The 20,047-nt window shown below is 38.0% G+C and overlaps 1 protein-coding gene across 1 annotated transcript in view; it reads right to left on the reverse strand.

Moving 5' to 3' along the window:
- Nucleotides 1-19,328, reverse strand: part of LOC107048407 — an 84,239-nt gene extending 64,911 nt beyond the window's left edge. The window contains exon 1 of the mRNA XM_015271563.1: nt 19,013-19,328. Within this exon, the coding sequence (XP_015127049.1) occupies nt 19,013-19,097 (85 nt within the window). The 5' untranslated portion in view covers nt 19,098-19,328. The remainder of the gene's footprint in view (nt 1-19,012) is intronic.
- Between the last annotated feature and the right edge of the window lie 719 nt (nt 19,329-20,047).

The raw sequence follows: 20,047 nt of genomic DNA on the forward strand, positions 1-20,047 counted from the left end.
TCAATCTTTCTCCGAAAGTAAACTTCCCCTTTATTTTCCAAGATTTTTAAAATGTTTTCTAATGGTTTAGTATCGAGATTCAACGTCAGACCTGCAAAATTTAAATATTAAAATCTTCGTAAAAGTAGTCGGACAGTTTTTCCCCGGACAAAATCTCCCGGACTAAATTTCCTGAAAAAAATCTTCCTGAAAAAAATCTCCTCAGACAATTGCTTTTTGCGAAATTTTCTCGAAAAAATTCCTTTCAACGAGTCTTCTGAGGGGTAAATTTTCCGCAAATAACAATCCGTATGAATTTAATTCTTTCGTAATTTCATTGAGGCTAAAGACTTGATAATTTCATGTGTTCTATTGTGCGATTCAGTAATAAAAACCCCTTTAATTGAGCATTATCGTTATATTTATTTTGGCCGGATCCGATTTTCTAATCGCAAATTCCTTTTTCAGGGAGATTTTATCCGGGGAAATTCTGTTTCGGGGAGATTTTGTTCGGGGAGATTTTGTCCGGAAAATTTTGTCCGGGAGATTTTGTCCGGGGAAAAACTGTCCTAGAATCCTTAAATTGAATTTTTAAAAAACTCCTAAAAATTAAAACTCAAAGATGTGCATCGATATCCCCTACGTTTTTCATTCAACTCATCATGAATCCCCTTTGAAACCTGAAAGAGATCCTCCTCAGCTCCCCAACAGTCCCTGAATCCCACCAGCACCTCACAATATCTCTAAATTGACCTTTGCATGCCACACAAATGCATGTATTGCATTACCACCCGTTTTCCCGCATTCAGCCTGAAATGTCCGCATGCACAAACACCTTTGATCGATTATGATCTTGTTAGCCGACTCCAGATATTTAATTACCGCGCGTCATCGTCCCCATATCCGCCCATTAAGCCTCATAAATCAATCACTCCGAGGAGTGGGAAAAGATCTGCTCTGTCGATCGTAAAAAAATGACCCCGAGGATTCCACGTCCTCAGATATTTATTCCGAGTCGCAAGTTCAATCGCGCGGTTACGACTGTCAAGTGCCACATTTTCACGCGATGTCAGAATTTTTTTTCCCCTCGTAAATATATTGCCGCATTAGTAGACAATTTATAGCTCGTTACTGTTATCGGTAAGACTCATCTTGCATAATTCAATGGTTTCGCTGAATGCAATTGAAACTAATGAAAAATTGTCTCTCGTTGGAAGCTGTTTGGGTTCGCTTGTCGTTTGGACTAGGCATTTTTAGGGAATTTTTATTTAATCTTGTTATCGGGGGTTTTTTAACGACGGGATGATAGAACGTGACAACATAATGCCACATTAGCGCATAATTTATCGGTCTGTTATCGATTACAAAATGGTAGGTACGATAGTATCGTGGAGAGACAGGTCGAGAGGGAAAAATGTGAGGTAAATAGCGGGGATTAATGGGCGGAGGTGTAACTGGTGATTTCATGTTGGATCCGGGGCATTCTCATCGGTCGTGACAAGAATCCATCGATCAATCTGGCACAGGAGAGTCAATATTAAATGCAATTGGTTCATGATGCATCCGGAAAATATAGGTTGGCCCTGAGACATTGCAGATGAATGAATAAATGAACTTATTTACTTTTCCCCTTCGATTTAATTATACTTCACGCATCTATAGTTTGATATTTCGAAGATATTCATTATTTGTTGGTCATCAGCTGTGAATCGAGGAGGTTATGTGGGTCTGGGTACAGGGACGCCACCGCGAGGTGGCGGCCCTATTATAGCTCGTTACCGTTCCCGGTAAAATTCGCTTGCATAATTCAATGGTTTCGCTGAATTCAATTGAAACTAATGAAAAATTGTCTCTCGTTGGAAGCTGTTTGGGTTCGCTTATCGTTTGGACTGGGCATTTTTAGGTATTTTTTATTTAATCTTGTTATCGGGGGTTTTTTAACGATTGGGGATGATAGAACGTGACAACATAATGCCACATTAGCGCATAATTTATCGGTCTGTTATCGATTATAAAATGGTAGGTACGATAGTATCGTGGAGAGACAGGTCGAGAGGGAAAAATGTGAGGTAAATAGCGGGGGATTAATGGGCGGAGGTGTAACTGGTGATTTCATGTTGGATCCGGGGCATTCCCATCGGTCGTGACAAGAATCCACCGATCAATCTGGCACGGGAGAGTCAATATTAAATGCAATTGGTTCATGATGCATCCGGAAAATATAGGTTGGCCCTGAGACATTGCAGATGAATGAATAAATGAACTTATTTACTTTCCCCCTTCGATTTAATTATACTTCACTCATCTATAGTTTGATATTTCGAAGATATTCATTGTTTGTTGATCATCAGCTGTGAATCGAGGAGGTTATGCAAGTCTGAATATGGGGACGCCACCGCGAGGCGGCGCAGTAGCCAATCATAGCCACTAAATTCTACGTGCAGTAAATGTACGGATGTTTTCAATCAAATCGGCTAAAAACCAATAGAATTTCCTATCGAATTCACTCGATGTTTCTACATTTTTTCGTGCATGGGATTGTGAAGCTCATGATGGCTTCAGTTAGGGACGCCCCCACAAGGTGGCGCCGTAGCTAACGGCAACCACTGAATGCGCACTGACTCCCATAATTCCATAAAAACCCCAGATCTATTGAATTATCAATCCCATTAATTATCTCCAACTAAAGAACAGACATTTCGACATGACTTTCTATTTACATACTATGAATTTATTCCCTCATTTTTTATTATTCACCAGTGAGTCACGCGAGTATAAACGATACACCACTGCTTTATGTGTAATAATTATTTCTCATTCCCATCTATTCTCGCATGTCACATTACCATTGCCCGAGGGCTGGCTGTCAATAGAAAAGACAATTCAAGTCCGCGAGTCGATTATCACAGGGTATATGAGACCTTTATGTTCTCTTTCTGGTAGAATATCGAGTGAGACCTCGAAATTATCAACACCGCCGGCCATTTTTTAATGCAAACCGATACTAAACATCACGTTTTTAGGATTAAAAAGGGGAAAAGATATTTTATGGATTATTAAAGGGATAGGAGATAGAAAATCGCTTGGGGTACGACCCAGCCCATGAGAATCGGGGGCTTTCATCGAACAGTGAGATTGTCGATTGGTTTCTTTGTGGGTTATTCTGGAAAAGGAAATGCTGGTGGTCACCCAGAGGGCACTTGTCCAAAAGATCGATAGCGGCGATTGACAGGACAAAAAAATCACCAATTCTGTTTCGATTTTTTACCGATTTTTTCCTTTTCACTTCACTATAGATGTTTTTTCTCTTTCTAATAGCAGGGGCAATTTATTGGCATTGTGAAAGTAACTTAATGAAGGGAAAAAATGGATATCTCGAAATTTAAGAGAGATTGAAACATTTTTAGCATAATTTTTTTTATAGCCCTCAATTCGCTCTACAAAAAAGGTTTTTACGAAATTTTCGGTATCTCCCTTAGATTCCGAGATATTCCTCGGGAACTCAGCTAAGGGCTGAGTTCAATTAATTGTTTATAATCATTCTCATTGCAAAAATGTCCCAATTCATCAGCTGTTGAATTTTCATATTACAATAAATAATTTGCTCATGTTCGAATTCCTATGCTCACTGAATAAGATTTTAATCACAATTACAATTCAATTCCTTCTAGAACACACTTTCCAGTGTGAATTTCTGGAATTCCATGTTTGTTGATACTCTGGTAAAAGTGCATGCCCACACTGTCATCTATTTTTAGTTAGTTCACACGGTAATTCAATTAATCTGTTGTTCATCTCATCAATATAATTCCGTGCTTAGAATATTGTCATCTCGTGTTTTCAGCACCAAATTAAAAATTAAAACTTCATTTGGAATATTGGGTCACAGCTTCTTTTTATTCATATTAGAAATTTTGGATTTGAATATTAATATTATTTGTTCAAAGTGAAAAAATCGATCATCATTTTCACTATATTGCATTCAGATTCTCCTATTCTTAACGTCAAAAATGTGAGATAATCTCATAATTCTAGCTATTAATTCTAATCAACTTTGTTCGAAGAAAACCTTAGGAAACGCAATATTAAGAAAGTAGAATTATTCGATTTTCCTCTGACCTAAGTAATTTGGACAATTATGATACGTTTATTCATGTTTGATCGAATGGTATTCAATTCTTTTGTTTGTTGGGTGGACTTCATGAAAACTCGACGCAGGACGATTGTACTCATGAAAACCGCCATACTTTCTCCAATCGTTCGAGTTATGAGTTTCGATTTGAGTTATTTACCATGGTTTTTTGTAGAAAGGAAATGTTTCATTAATTTGAAACAAAACATCCTCCAGTAAGATCTACAATGAAATATAATTTTTTTTTGTTATGTCACATTTAATTAATCAAGTGTTTAAGTGTCACATTTAATTAAACACTTGATTAATTAAATGTGATTACCGAAACCCAGGTGTTTGGAAAGGTAAACTGAAATTATTTAAAGAAATAATTTCAGGCGACATGACCGGGAAAGTGACAACATGTTAAACAAATCACTCGATCTTAAAAAAAGAGATCACATTATGGGTCGATCATGGTTTATGGGATACAATCATCGGTCACGTTCTCGTGATGTGAAGAACCACGCGCACGATTGATACTTTTCCCGAAGTCCATTGATGCGCGTCGGATCCAATGAAAACATCAGAGTGAAAGTCCCCTCATAATTCAGCGATAACCGAGGAAGAACAATTTGTGAAGGAAACTTCTCTCCCCCTTCTGTCATAAAAAAATTATAAATGAATTCTCACATCAGGATATTTTGCGAGAAACAAACTCTCAAATTGATGCACGTCAAATTCACTTTTCCCATATTTCGATGCATTCATTTTCATTTGTTGGGATAAAGGACTGAAAGAATTGCAAATGATTGGAGAAAAAATAAAAACATGCTGAGAGACAATAGCATGTGGGAGTCACACGTTAGATGCTATTCGCATGCTCCGCATGGTTTCCCTCTTAGTCAGCCTCGAGGTTGGCAAGAGGCCATCTTTCCATCCAAGGATAACAGCCTCATGTACCGAAAAATGCAGTCCGACTTTCAGATGATCGGCTTTAATTCAACGAAAGGTGAAAGATTTTCTTCTATCCGTGAGTTGCATTCACCTGTCCAGCATAAATCAGGCTTATCCCGGGGACAATGGTATACAGGTCTCCGTCCAATTGATTCGACTATTAAAGGCACAGGAGTGCGCCAGGGATAATTGTATTGGGACACTTGTTTGCGGAAAAGCTATCTTGAAACAGTGGGGACGTGAAACGTCAATTGGGTAAAAGTGGGTTCCGTATGCTGTCTCGTATAAATCAATCGGTTTAACGTCTATGCTAAGTCCGAGGGCAATTGCTCTCTGGCATTCGCGAATTGGGTGGGACGATCATAAACAATATGCTTGGGGTTTGCGCAATAATGAGGTTAATACAGATTTTTAATAATAATTATTATTTCTCAAGATTTGGTAAATGTGATGTTATATTATTGTAATGACTTGAGACAGATAATTTTTTTAGTGGAGAATATTCGGCGGCTGTGATGAGCTACTACGCCACCTCGCGCTGGCGTCCCTGTAACTAGGACCTCGTAACCGTTCTCATTAACAGCTTATGAGGAATAATGAATATTTTATGATGACATTAGGCAGATAATTGAAGAGAAATTATTCGGGTAAATCTACTGAGAAAAAAATTTGTTCTGCCGAAAAATTATGTTTCCCTGAAGAAATCTTTTGTCGAGTTGAATCCATTTACTTATGGACAAAAAATAAAGTTTCCGCCAAAACATGATCATTTTCGTAGTAGTAATTGTTCTCGTGAGACATTTATGTCTTTTGGGTAAATACATTCGTTCTACAGAGAATTATATGAGGCTCCGGTTTTATCAAATGAATGTTATTGAGTAGTGTATATCTTTGTCCAATAAATACTTATAATTTCCATGGAACAAACGATAATTTCAAGAGGAAACTACAATTTTCTTGCAGATAACTGTCTTATTGGCAAAACTAAATAATTTCGAGAGATCAATTTTTTTCACGAAAAAAATATTCTTTCCTCGTCAATGTATTCTTTCTATGATATAAACCTATGGAGTCCTCTCAGATCTAATGATTGTCCTACAACAGATTATATTTTTTCCTGCCAACAGTTCGAATTCTTCTGGGGATATTTTTGATGATCACAAAAAAAAATTAATTTTTGTGAAAGAATTTACATTTCCTTCTGTTAAGTTGGCTAATTTCACTGAAATAAATCTGGTCCACTCCATCAAATATTTTTACGTGCAAGATATAGTATTCTCTCAGTGCAGTGTGATATGAAGAATTCCCCATTCGAGTTGTTAAAAGAGATAACCTTAGATACAGAATCTTGAATACTAAAAATTAAATAGTAAATACTCAAGATTTAGAGGAATAAGGAAACGTACAGGTGTTGTATTATAATATCACTCATGGAGAGTATTTAGTGATTGTCATTGACTACATGCGCCACCTCGCGGTGGCGTCTACGTACCTACCGCTTCATACCCTTCATAATTAACAGCTGAACTCCAACAAATATCAAATTTTTTTGAAATACAAATCTGAAAATGACTCAATGATATGATAATAAAATTTAGATAATTAATGAGAAACTGTTCGTGTAAATCGTGTCATCGGAAGTATTTAGTATTCGATACTTGAGAGATAAGGAAACTTAGAGGTCCTGAATTATAATATCTTTGATGAAGAGTACTTAGACATTATTATTGACAATTTGTGCCACCTCGCGGTGGCGTCCGTGTACCTAGTGCTCCATAACCTTTACAATTAACAACTGACATCCAACGAATAGTCAATATTTCTAAAATACACAACTAAAGATGAATCCTAATTAAATCAAACTAAATTATGATATTATTTTAACAACACGAGACAGAAAATTAATCAGAAACGCTTCGTGTAAAGACAATAACACATACATGATCAGAAAATGAATTAAATATTTCAAGAGGAAGAGCTTGAGAGATATTTATTTACGCACAATAATTAGAATCAGATCAATGTCTCAGCAATAGTCAATCACCGTTCGCCGACATAAACAACTGGAATCAAAACAAGTCGTAATGCCTGCTAAATCGACTGGATGAGTTCCAGATTATATCCAACGTCATCAAGCCCCTGTTGCGCATTCAACTTTTATCACATGTGGCGTTTATTACCCGAGTAATATCAATATATTCACTTTTCACGTGTGGAAATTGTGTGGAGGTGCACCGGCTGTCGCACAGCACGTGACTTAATCCCCCATAACGAACCAAATGCATCGAGTCACGTGTATCATGCACCGAGAAATATGAGGAAAGAGTCATAACGATATCGATAATCAATGACGGCGTTCCGATGACATGAGAATGCGTGTACAACAAAAACACAAGCGACTGAAAACAGAAGGCATTCGCCAGCCCCACCTACACGCGTGCCATTCAACTGTCTATCAATCATCCGGCAAAAGTAGCCATAAAAATTTATTAATAATGGGCCTCCAGTCGCAGTGAACCCTGGGGACTTTACCGGCCGTTTTTTCTTGACTCTTTTTTTAAGAAGAAAGGCTAGGCCGGGCCCAAATTGCTCGGCTTCGATTGGAAAATGGAGAATGCGTTTTCGCAAGAGAGTTCGGCAGACGCAAAAACTCACCATGTGTCACCGTCCTGGAAAAATAATGTCGGTAAGTGGATTAACATTTTCACTTTTTTACGGTCTTGAAAGCGGGGATTTATGGCCCAGTAAAATGGTGGCACTGATGTTTTTTGAGTTTACGGCGAAGATGAAGACCGGTGGAAAAAAATTGATAGGGTATTTGGACTTGGGGTATAGTTGAACTTTTTGACGATAGCACATGTGACGGAATGGCTCGCCACCTAATGTTGAGCGACAAGCCGTGTAACGAGCTGACCCAATTGGCTCGGTGTCCAGATAGTGGTGCGCAGAGAAGGTATTTACCAATAGTTTTGGATGAAATGTAGTGGAAATTCGTGACTACTGGTGAAATGCGCAGTTTAGACTAATAAGTCGTGGGAATTTGAATAGTAATCGAATAGTAAAACTATCGAGAAACATGATATTCCATGCTTTTGAAATTTCGTACAAAACCTAGTGAATTCGATAGAAAATTTTATTGGAATTCAATTCGAAATTTTATGTTTTTGGTCGATTCAATGGATGAATTCCGCAACGTTAATCATGACTGAATAATATAAATATTCATTATTGAGAATATTTTTTATTCACTGGTCATCAGCTGTTGATGAGAGGTTATGAAGACCTGAATACAGAGACGCCGCCGCAAGGTGGCGCAGTAGCCAAAAAACGCTCTCAAATAATTCAAATAAAAATCTACTCTTTATCCTTCGAAAATAAAATCGTGACACTATGAAGAAATGATATTTCATGCTTTTGTGTGTAAGCATTCACGTTACACGTTAAACTTTCGTACAAAACCTAGTAAATTCGATAGAAAATTTTATTAGACTTTAACTGGAAATTTTATTAGTTTTTGGTCGATTCTACTGACAAATTCCGCAGCGTTAATGACTGACTTGAAAAAAATTTTATTATTGAGAATATTTTTTATTCACTGGTCATCAGCTGTTGATGAGAGGTTACGAAGACCTGAGTACAGAGACGCCCCCGCGAGGTGGCGCAGTAGCCAAACTAAAACGCTTTCAAATAATTCAAATAAAATTCCACTTTTTATCCTTCAAAAATATTTACTACACATTCCTTAGTTTATGAAAGCCTTTATGACAATTTTTTCACGCACAACGGGAAAGTTACCCATGCAATTAGTAACCCAACACAAATAAAGAGACGAAAAGATTGGTAGAACGAAGGGGCGGTTCCAGAAGAAAGAAAAAAGCGCCCGCGGCGAGTAAGTACATGGGTGGACACATGTACCGTAATTGGCGGCGAAGAATGCGCCGGGTTATTGGTCAGTGAAAATGCATTAGGAAATGAAGGTACCCTAAAAGGTAGATATAAATCGTTGTGGACAATGTTAATTACGATCCTCGGGGGGTCCTGCGCTGCAGACTCATTAACATAGTCGCAGTCTTTCTCTTCTAGTTGTCAGAGCTGTGACATTGAGTTCAATAAAGCTTCCTGGTTCTCATTGTTAATTCCAAGATTAGTTGAAATAAAAAAAGACATTCTTATTATAAAGCATTCTCTTTAATTGAAGATCATTCTGATTATCTTTACCAATTTCACATTTACTTCCTGCTCTTTCCAAAAAATTACCCAACACTTGCGCTTCATTCCGTAGAAACTGATTGTAGTAAAAAATATTATAATAAATGAAAAAATACGTGTGACCATCAACTTCAATCTGAAAAAGTTAAGCTCACTAGGAATGACTACCGACAACTCATCACATCCCCTCAATTTTCATTATCACGTAACAATTCCGGCGTCTGATCCAATTTCCCAATGAGTCTCGTGCACCAGGACTTCCACTTCGGCAAGGGGAACATCGGGCGGATATCCTTCAGCATCTTCGCAAGTTTCGGCACGTCCGTATTGAACGACTTCGTGTAATCCTGCACGATGGCCTCGAACCTGTCATCCCGCATCCTCTTCGTCTTCTTGATGAATTGCTTCAGTTCGTCGAAGTTCAGCGGATACGGCGAGAAAGGTTTATTCATGAGAGTTCTCAGCGGCTGCCAAGTGGGTAGATCATCCTCCTCATGAGCCCTCCTTCGTCTGTTAGCATCGGTAACTTTCGTTTGCCCGGGAGAGCAATCACTCGATGAAGACTCGTCACTATCCGATTCCCCATGGCCAACATTACTAGAAAGACTCGGCATACTTTTCACCTTTTTGGGTTTGCTCTCAGTCTTCGAAGGGGTTGGACTCTTCGCAGTTGATGGTCTCTTCACCAGGATCATCTTCCGGGCATTTGGCTCAGGAACACTGCTGGAAGTGTCCGGACAAGCAAAAGTTGTTGGATGATTTTCATTTTCCATCGCTTGCTTCGGTTTCTTCTGACACTCGAGGATCGCAATGAGATCTGACAGCTTGCCCTTCCATCTCTCGCAGGACGGGCAGGACTCTCTATTGAAGATGACTTCCACCGGGCGTGGGAAGCCTTCCACTTTAATGGTCTGCGGAAGTTTCTCGATGTCATCCAGGAATATATTTGTCTGTCGCCGGCCACTCAGGATATGTTGGAATTTGTGGTTGGTGGTGACTGGGACAAATTCAACAGGTGTATGTACCTTCACTCCAATCTTCACCAACTCCTGCTGGATGCCGGAGTTTGTGGCATCAAAAGGGCTGCATTTAAAGTATATCTTCTTCAAGAGGTGGGGGATCGGGAAAATCGTGATGACTTGGTCAGCAATGCAGAGGGTCCTAATCTCATGAACGAGATAGTCCGCCGTTTTCTTTGTGTCCATGAAGATGGCGAAGAAGCCGTCGGTTCTGTAGGCGTAGCGGATCTGGCTCTCTCGGATGACCCCGATCAGGGCCTCCAGATAGTCTATCAAACCGAGTGTGTGACACACCGGTATCAAGATGGAGAGATCCTTTACTGATGATGGCAGCTCGAAGATTTCGACGAAAGGAATGTCAATGACAGTAGTTTCACTGGGAGTGATGATTTTGGGACATAATTCGAGAGCAGCTGGAGGGTCTGGTAAGGAGGTAGATGGCTTGGACGAATCCATTGTCTGATTGTGGTTCAGCAGAAGTGTTCTGTCGACTCAATCTCTGTTTGCAACTGTTTTTTTTTTCACGCATAAACTTTTTCAAGTTCGACTCGCGGAAATTTTGGTCATTGAGGTCTCACTCTATGCTCGGCTGAGCTGTTTACCAGGCACTGTATCTCAAACTAACTATCAATTGTTTCACTATTCACTGCATTTGAACGTTTTGTATCAAAGCACTAACTCAAGATATGGTATCACAAGAGATATCTACGATTTTTATTTCCAACTTCACTGACTATCACTGTGCGGCTTCGCCAACTCGACTGACCCTCAAACATCATACGTAGTAGCATTCACTAAATTTCAAGTTCTTTTCATCTTTATCAATTCTTGTGTTCTCTTTCGCACTTTTGCCTGGAAGAATACGCACGTTTATGTATTTGTCATAGCTCTTCATGGGTTGGGCCGCTTGAGGCTTTCTGGTTATCGCTTTTCTTACTCGCACTAGCGGTGCAGGCGGGCCTCTGTTCCGCGATATATTAATAGCTCTCGAAATTAGGGGTTTATCACAAACAACATACGGACAGCCGTCTGGGATTTTTATGTGTTGGGCATGTGGTCGCTACACACTCTTGCATCCATGGATATACTGAACCATTTTTTATATTCTGCGTTAGTTTATTAGGCGTTGCAATTATTTTAAAACAATGCTATCTTATGATCATTGGAAGATATTGACGAATGGGATACGGGTCAATAAACTTCGGACGGAGATACTTTCGGGACAGTGCACACTACCCTGGATCCATTATTTGATGATCGTTCAGCGGAAAGGTTATGCTAAATATTTGTATTCCTCTTTTATCACGCTCAAGTGGTTCAGATTTTTATACTCGACTTTTCGTGACTCAGAGTAGATTGATCTCACCGTGTGACTGGCAGAGTGATTTATCAAGCACTGTATTCCAAATTGAACGTGAATTGTTGAACTGCTCACTTTACTTAAACTCCTCGAATCAAAGTGCTATCTCAAAATACAATTACGATTTGTTACTTCTGGATTCGATTTTTTTCAGTGACCGTGACTCCGCTGCTTCAGTATCTCGACGGACCCTCGGACCTTCGTTGTACGTTGATACTTATTTTCCTCTCTGGTATTTATTAGGCCCTCTCGCTTTAAGCATTCTCATGATCTCGTCTGAGCATCCTGGATGTGTTGGTGAATAACTGCTTACACATTTAACACTTTTCTCGACGGATTTGATATCCCTATGGTTTTCATATGCATTGATATAATTTTAGATACTTGAAAGGCAATTTTTATGATTTCTACTTCGCAACAGATTGTTTTAAGCCATACACTGTCAGAAAAAAAATGAAATTTCATGGACAGTTGCCTACGAATTTTCAGGATAGTGACACTGAATGCGATTTAGGGGAAGAAAACAATTATGGAATAATGAAATTTCAGGTTTCACTGAAAATCCAGTAAAGTTCCAGAATTTTAAGGGACATAAAGACGAGAATTCCTCAATTTTTTATATTACTTCATTATTAAACTATGAGGTCACTCTTCCTGGAGAGACCGTCTGTGTGGTCTTACGATGAAACTCCAAACGAATGTTTACTAAATAATATAAACAAATCATGAAGCCTGGAAAGAAAGAAATCATGGTGTCGTTGCTATGGTCTTTGTGACTCCATCATTCTTTCAGTTCTTCGACTGATCTCGAAGTGAGAACACATCTTAATAAAAGTTCAGTTGCTCATATAAAATGTTTTTTATTTAATCTACCTGGCTTCCACAACACCAATATATTCATTTTCCGGGACATATGGAACGGAAATCTACAGTTCTATTTGATTTTACCACGAAATTCTGAATTTTCAATGACTAGATTTGCTGCAATTTCAGTGGAATTGGAACACGATGAAAATTTCCGGAATTTGGCACGTAAAATTCAGACAAAAATTTTCAACTGTCTATTTTGTTAACTGTCTGATTATAAAAAAAATATATTTGCTGGATTTCATTTTTCAAGTTACACCCTCTGACTCGCCAACCACCGCGCCCCGCGCTCTGTTAGTGAGAAATGGTCACGTGACTATTCTCTCACTCCTGTCGCGTCAGGACCGCTGTAAGTATTGCAAAGCTATTGGGGCCCTCTGCATATTCTTGGGCAATACGTAATACAAGTTTTGATAGATAGACAACAAATAATGAGAGAAAATTTATAACCAATTAATAATTTTTTTCAATGAAAAACTCTTCGATTTATGTTGAGAAATTCTCATTAATAATGTAATGAAAATAAACATTCTACACAACTGCTAATAGCTTAATCATCTATGAAATCTTTATCGACCGATCGTAGAAAATTCACTTGTGACAGTTGGAGCAGACACTCCTGAAAATTCATCACTCGACAGTTGCCATTCCGGGAATGAAAGTCATTTACCTGAATAAAATTACCTCCCAAATCGGTAGAACTCGTTTAAATAACTAGTGTGAATGTTCCCGAGGGCTAGGTACTTGGAGCCCCCATACACGGACTATTTTAAGTGGTCAACGAACAAAAAGAAGAGAGGGTATCCTGGCCCTAAGTCAACTGCTCCGCGAACGAGAGTGAACGTGCGAGGTTTTCTCAAACACCTTCTCGCTGATTTTTTTCTCTCCTTTCTTCTCGCCTGGCAGGCAGTCACGAGTCGGTATGGTAGTCACGTGTACGATCAGTGTCAATGACAGCATTGTGTGGATAGAAGGCATGTACCCTTCTCTTTAAAGGTTGCTGGACTTATCAATAAACCTCAGGATAATTTTCGCGGGATTGCGAAGAGTTTCATGAGTCCGGAATAGTACGCGGTGGTGGTGATTGTATGTTGCGCCACCTTGCGGTGGCGTCCCTGTACTCAGGTCTTGATAACCTCTCGGGTTGTCACCTGATGTCCGATGAATAAGAACTATTTTTTGAATATAGAACTGGAGATGAATGGATTATAATATTGTTAGGTGATTTGTTGTTGGAAACACTGAATCATTGAGAGAAATTTGTTATCGATTGTTTCGCTTAGATATTTATTTCAATTCAAGTAAATTAATTGTAAATTATCAATCTGTCGATTATACAGGAATAAATAGAAAATATTTTTTCAATATAAAATTGAAAATGAATAAATTATGATATTGTCAGATAATTTGTTATTAAAAATACCAAAAAAATTGGCAGAAATTTATTATATCGATTGTTTCATTTGGACATTTGTCGACGATCAAAGGAGGAAGTATCTCAAAAGTTTCCACAGGACCTAATTAACAGGTCAGAACAGAACAGGCCATTACAGGCCACCCTTTTCTTTAAAGGTTGCTGAACTTATCAATACACCCGTCGTCAGGATAATTTTCACGTAATTACGGAAACTTCCACGAGCTGAGGAAACTATCCGGTGATTGTGATGGGATGTCGCGTCACCTTGCGCTGGCGTCCCTGTACTAGGGTCTTCATAACCTCTCTGATTATCACCTGATGTCCAATAGACAGAAATTTTTTTTCAAATATAAAACTGCAGATGAATTAATTATGTTGTTACATAATTTATTGTTGAAAATAGTAAAATAATTTAAGAAAAAAAGATCGTTTCATTTGGATATTTGCGTCAATACAAATCGATACATTTTGAATTGTCCACCAGTCGACAAAAAAATGCAGACGCCACCTCAGACGTTCCTCTCCAGAGGAACTGATTGACAGGCCAGAACAGAACAGCCTCTCGCGCAGTTGTTTTCAAGGCGCACGTGACTCATACAGCACCAGCATTAGTACTTTTACCCGATTCACCGCTGGACGTTCTCATATCCACTATAACGTGTACATTACGATGGAAGGGCTGTGTCGGCACGTGCAACACTCTCGTCTTGATCACGTGCAGCACGTGAGTTTAGCCTAGGACTCCCTCGGACTCACGTGAATTATTATTATTCCACGATCCATTTGGTTTCAACACTGTTGGCTGTATGTACTCAAGGCGAAACGCATACTCCTCGGTTGTAATGTAGGCCAGGTGAAAAAAATTCCGGAAGATAAATATCCTGATATCCTGCGTTTTGCGGCGTCATTTCAGGGATAAATTCACTTTCATCGGCGAATTTGTTTTTATTTAATTATGAAAGTTGACATCGGTGAACTCTGCGAGGGAAAAATGATGATCGAGTGATAATCAAGTTTAAGATCATTCATATGTTCAACTCAGTAAGGCAAGACGTGAGAATTTGCGATACCCGTTGGTGAGGAGATTATGGGATTTGAAAACCATTTCCGCGTTCGTAAATCAATTTCATAATTATAAGGAGTTTAATTAATAAATAGATGATATTGTGATTAGATGTGACGGTGAACTCGCTTCGGGGGTTCATCCAGTTGATTGGCACTAGAAATTATGATTAATTATTGGTGGGGCATTGAGGCGGTTCAATTTATAAACAATAATTATGTGTAGATCAATCTCTCAAGGCCTTTCCTTCGATTTTTTACGTTAATTATCCGTTTCATATGAATACAATAATATTTTAATGTACTTATTTCCAGTTTCGAGAATCTAGGTACAGGGACGCCACCACAAGGTGACGCTGTAGCCAACCCCAACTTCACAAATTTAATAATTTGTTCATTGGCCGATTTAGATTTGATGAAACGACTGTTATCAGGAAAATTTTCGTGTTAATAAATAACTTCCGTAATTATCCGATAATTAGACTTCTTTTATGATGAATGAATTATCTCCCGAGGTGTCCGATATTATTAGATATGAGGGTGAGCTCGTAATTTAGGGTTTCTTCAGAAAATCTAGAGTAGCGTTAGCAATTATGAAGGTTAACCTCATGATATACGCAAAGAGCGATTAATTCTTAGTGAGAAATTGAGGCGATTCAACTTATAAATAATAATTATTTGAAGATAGATATCTCTAGACCTCTTCCTTTCGATTTTTCCCATTAATTATCCGTCTCATATGATTGCAATAATATTCTAATTGACTTATCTCCAGTTTCGAGAATCTAGATACAGGGACGCCACCGCAAGCTGGCGCTGTAGCCAACCTCAACTCGACGAATTTAATAAGTTGTTCATTAATCGATTTAGATTTCATGAAACGACTATTTTCAGGAAAATTTTCGTGTTAATAAATCACTTCCATAATTATCCGATAATTAGACATCTTTTATGATGAATGAATTATCTCCCGAAGCGTCCGATATTATTAGATATGGCGATGAGCTCGCAATTTAGGGTTCATCCAGAAAATCTAGAGTAGCACTAGCAATTATGAAGGTTAACCTCATTATGTAAGCAGAGGGTGATGAATTATTAGTGAAACATTGAGAGGATTTAATTTATAAACAATAATTATGTATAAATAAATATCTCACCAGTGCTATATTTCAATTTTTTCATCAATTAACTGTCTCAGATGATGACGACAATATATTCATTCATTCATTATTTATTCAAGTACAGAGACGCCACCGCAAGGTGGCGCTGGCGCCACCCCCAACCCCACAATTCAATAATTCATTCACCATCAGTTTTATATTGAACTAAATGAATACTCCATAACAGTTTCCATATGAATTAATCACCACCATAATTATCGTGTAATTACACATCTTTTAATTGACGAATTAATAATCCGCGCGATTATCCGAATGAATCAGCCTCCCGAGGCCTCAAGATCAGTGGGAGGCGTTGAATCGTGAAGGAGCACGCTTTGATGTAATAAGGATCTTCATCCCATCTGCGGTTAGTCCGATAGCTTCATTAACAACAGCATCGATGTCACTGGGACTGAGTAGCCCCCGAGGCGATACTCACCGAGAGTGAAAAAGAGTCTACGGGCGGGCGTCAGGTAGATAAATCGACAATGATTTATTACGGGATAATGAATTCCATCTGCACACAGTGGGCTCTTAACCTTCGACTACTTCGATCGCAAGCCAACCAATTAGGGCCACTGTTTCATGGATACAACGATATCTCATTACGATGGCGTGTGGTGAGTAGTCAACAACGATCGCGTTTATTACGCGTAATAGACGATTTATTGTTGTCCAGGGGGCGGTGGAAATGACTTTTGGTTTTTATTTTTTTTATTTGTTCTACTTCATTTTTAAGTTTCGAATTACTTGAAATAAGAGGTTTTTTTGTTTGAAAATAAGATGGTTTCATATTGTTTTAAAATCCAAGTCACCAAATTTAAGACATTTTTCTTGTTTCAATTGAAGACACTTCTATGAAATTTTTTCGTACTTGCGACAGCTGGGGAAAAACAAATGGAGTATTTCGAAGAACAAATAAGACGTTATGAATTTGAGGCAAAAGAGCCTCGAGTAAGATACCTATAGAAGGTTTAAAATGTATGTGTTAAGGATATCGAAGTTCTGGCTATTTTCTTTTCAGTAAAGTACTTTTCATCTTTTATAATTATAATGGAACATTAGAACTTTCATTTGAGCCCATTGTGACCCTAAGTTTCCGGGCATTTTACAATTATTTTATTATTTAAACTTTGCAGTTCTGAATTTGAATCTCGATATTGAACCGTTAGAAAATATTTTTAAAATCTGAAAAAAATTGGATAGTCTACTTTTGAAAATTACGAGCATTTTCTATAAATAATTTAAAGACAATTAATTTTCCACCATAAAAATCATTTGTTTGAAATCGTAACAAATTTATTCATATTCAGAATTTTACCAGGAATCGATTTCAAGCCTAAAAAATGAGGTCTCTGAAAGTTTGAACAATTTCAATTATTTATTTATGAACAACAAATGGTTAACAAAATAATTCTGTGCAAAATGTAATTTGAATAACGCTGCGTATTCATGATTTTCATCCACAAATTCTCACGCAATTTAACTGATAAATTTGATGATTGAAAATTTACATCCTCAAGTCTTTATTTTAGATACTATGAAATACTCAAAATTGGGAACACAAAGGTTTTAAAATAGGGGACAAAAATAACTTAATTTCACACATTATTTATTCTAGTGCACCTCCATTCCTATATTTCAATAATATTTACTATCCTCCAATAATCAGCTGTTCACAGAGGTTATGGCAATCCAAGGACAGAGACGCCACCGCTAGGCGGCGTCCCACAACAATACAATTTCCTTTATCCAACCCAACGAATGATTAAACACCAGAAGAAAGCACTTTAATGACAACAATCCCGAATTAATGAAGCGTCCTTAAACGGAGTAATTAAAATTGCTTGAACAATTTCACTTATTTATGTATGAGCAACAACCGTTTAAAAAAATAATAATTCTGCGTAAAATGTAATTTGAATGACGCTGAATATTTATGATTTTTTTCAAAATATTCTCACGCGAATTCATGATTGAAATTGTCAAGTTTGATGATAGAAAATGGTTGAATCTATCGTGTGGTTTATCACAAAACTGTGAAAGATACTTTTTACATTCTTAATGTCTTCATTTCAGACTCTATAAAATACAAAAACATGGGGACCCAAACGTTTTAAAAAAGAGGACGAAAGTACCTCAATTTCAGACATTATTTTTTCTAGTGCACTTTCATTTCTCTCTTCTGAAAATATTTACTATTTCATTTTCCATTCATCAGCTGTTAATAATAGAGGTTATGGCAACCCGAGTACAGAGACGCCACCGCCAGGTGGCGTCCCACAATACAATTTCCTTTATCAAACCCAACGAATGATTAACCACAAGAAGAAAGCACTTTAATAACAACAATCCCCGATTAATGAAGAGTCATTAAACGAAGCATACGTGCCCATAGAACAAATCAACAACTATTGTACAATCACTCCATTTATTACCGGAAATTGTGTTTTCACTCGCGTGTCAAAGGTTCACGCATTGCTACCGCAGAATGTAATGGAATTTCCTTTTTCAAAACTTTATAACTAAAAATTTATGCTCAATGGCTACTTTCACTGGGTCCTCGTGAACCAGAAATCGTGGAAATTTGGGATGACGAGGGAAAATCACTCGAGAATGATTCCTGCCGTGAAATCTCATTCAAACAGGCCCTTCTACTCACTCGTCAGCTGATCGCTGGGTCATTCTCCACGGAATTGAGTCGTCTACTCTACTTTGCGGTATTATCACTCTCACTCGCCTCACCACAAACTACAGTGCGGGAATTTCTAATTGTTGGAAATTTCTTTTTTTCGCTCGGAAATATTCTTCGCGGGGAATTTCACACGGTGCACATCACCGGAAATAAAATAATTGGAGATAGACACTGACCTGGCATTAGACGCTCCTGCGGGTATCCCATGACGGCACATGCGACAGTTAAAACTGCCAAAAACAAGATCAGGGAACTCTTCATGATTTTTTTTCACTTTTTAATCTTGTATTTATTACTGGATTTTTATCACGATTTCTCGCACACGGAATTAATTTTTTTTATTTAGGGGAGAATTTTTTTTTCAATTTACTTTCAATTAATTGCGGGAACTTTGTTTATTAATGTTGAGAGAGTGAATGAAAAGTTGTGGCCGAAGAGTTGAGTTCCACAGTGACAGTGCGATGTGCTGGATACACTGTCGGAGCTCTTGACGCTGACGTACACAGCGGTAATCTGGAGGGCTGCCAGGCGCTTTCACCGGTTTTATACTCACAGTAGAAAAGCACCTTCTTCAGTGCGGAGCGGATCGCGGAGAGGGGGGAGAGTCGGTGGTGCTGGTGATAGGCGAATCGCGGTCCGAATGCATGTGCACGCGGATTTTTTGTGTCTTCGTCAATTTTCGATCGAAGCACTGGGAGTGATTAATTATAATCATGATTCTGAATCGATTTGGAATTTCCACTGGGTGCCACCTAACGGTGGCGTCCCTCTATTCAAATTCACACCTGGTCACCAGGAAGGATCAGTGACAATAAACATTTTCAAAATATGGAAATAGAGATGACTAAACCCTAATTAAATCGAAGTTAATATCATAATTATACGAGACGAATAATTAGTGAGAAACGATTCGTGTGAAGAGAGTGACGGCAAGAATAACACCTCAAAAATATTCAAATGTTATTTCAAATGAATCTAAGAGATATTTATTAATACATAATTATTGTTTACATCATCACCCTCAACTTGCAGCAAAATCATTTAGATGAGGCGCAATCCCATGAAATATTTCTGTTCAGATCTGGTTGAGATTGAAGGTTACAAATACGGAGGAATTTTATAAATAAATCACTGAAATTTAGGGATACATTTCTTAAGGTTCAGGACTTATCCTCCGATTTTTAGAATTATGTCACTAGTAATTAGTGATA

The sequence above is a fragment of the Diachasma alloeum genome, unplaced genomic scaffold (genome assembly GCF_001412515.2).
Source record: "Diachasma alloeum isolate Michigan unplaced genomic scaffold, Dall2.0 Dall_scaffold_00192, whole genome shotgun sequence".
Taxonomy (NCBI): Eukaryota; Metazoa; Arthropoda; class Insecta; order Hymenoptera; family Braconidae; genus Diachasma; species Diachasma alloeum.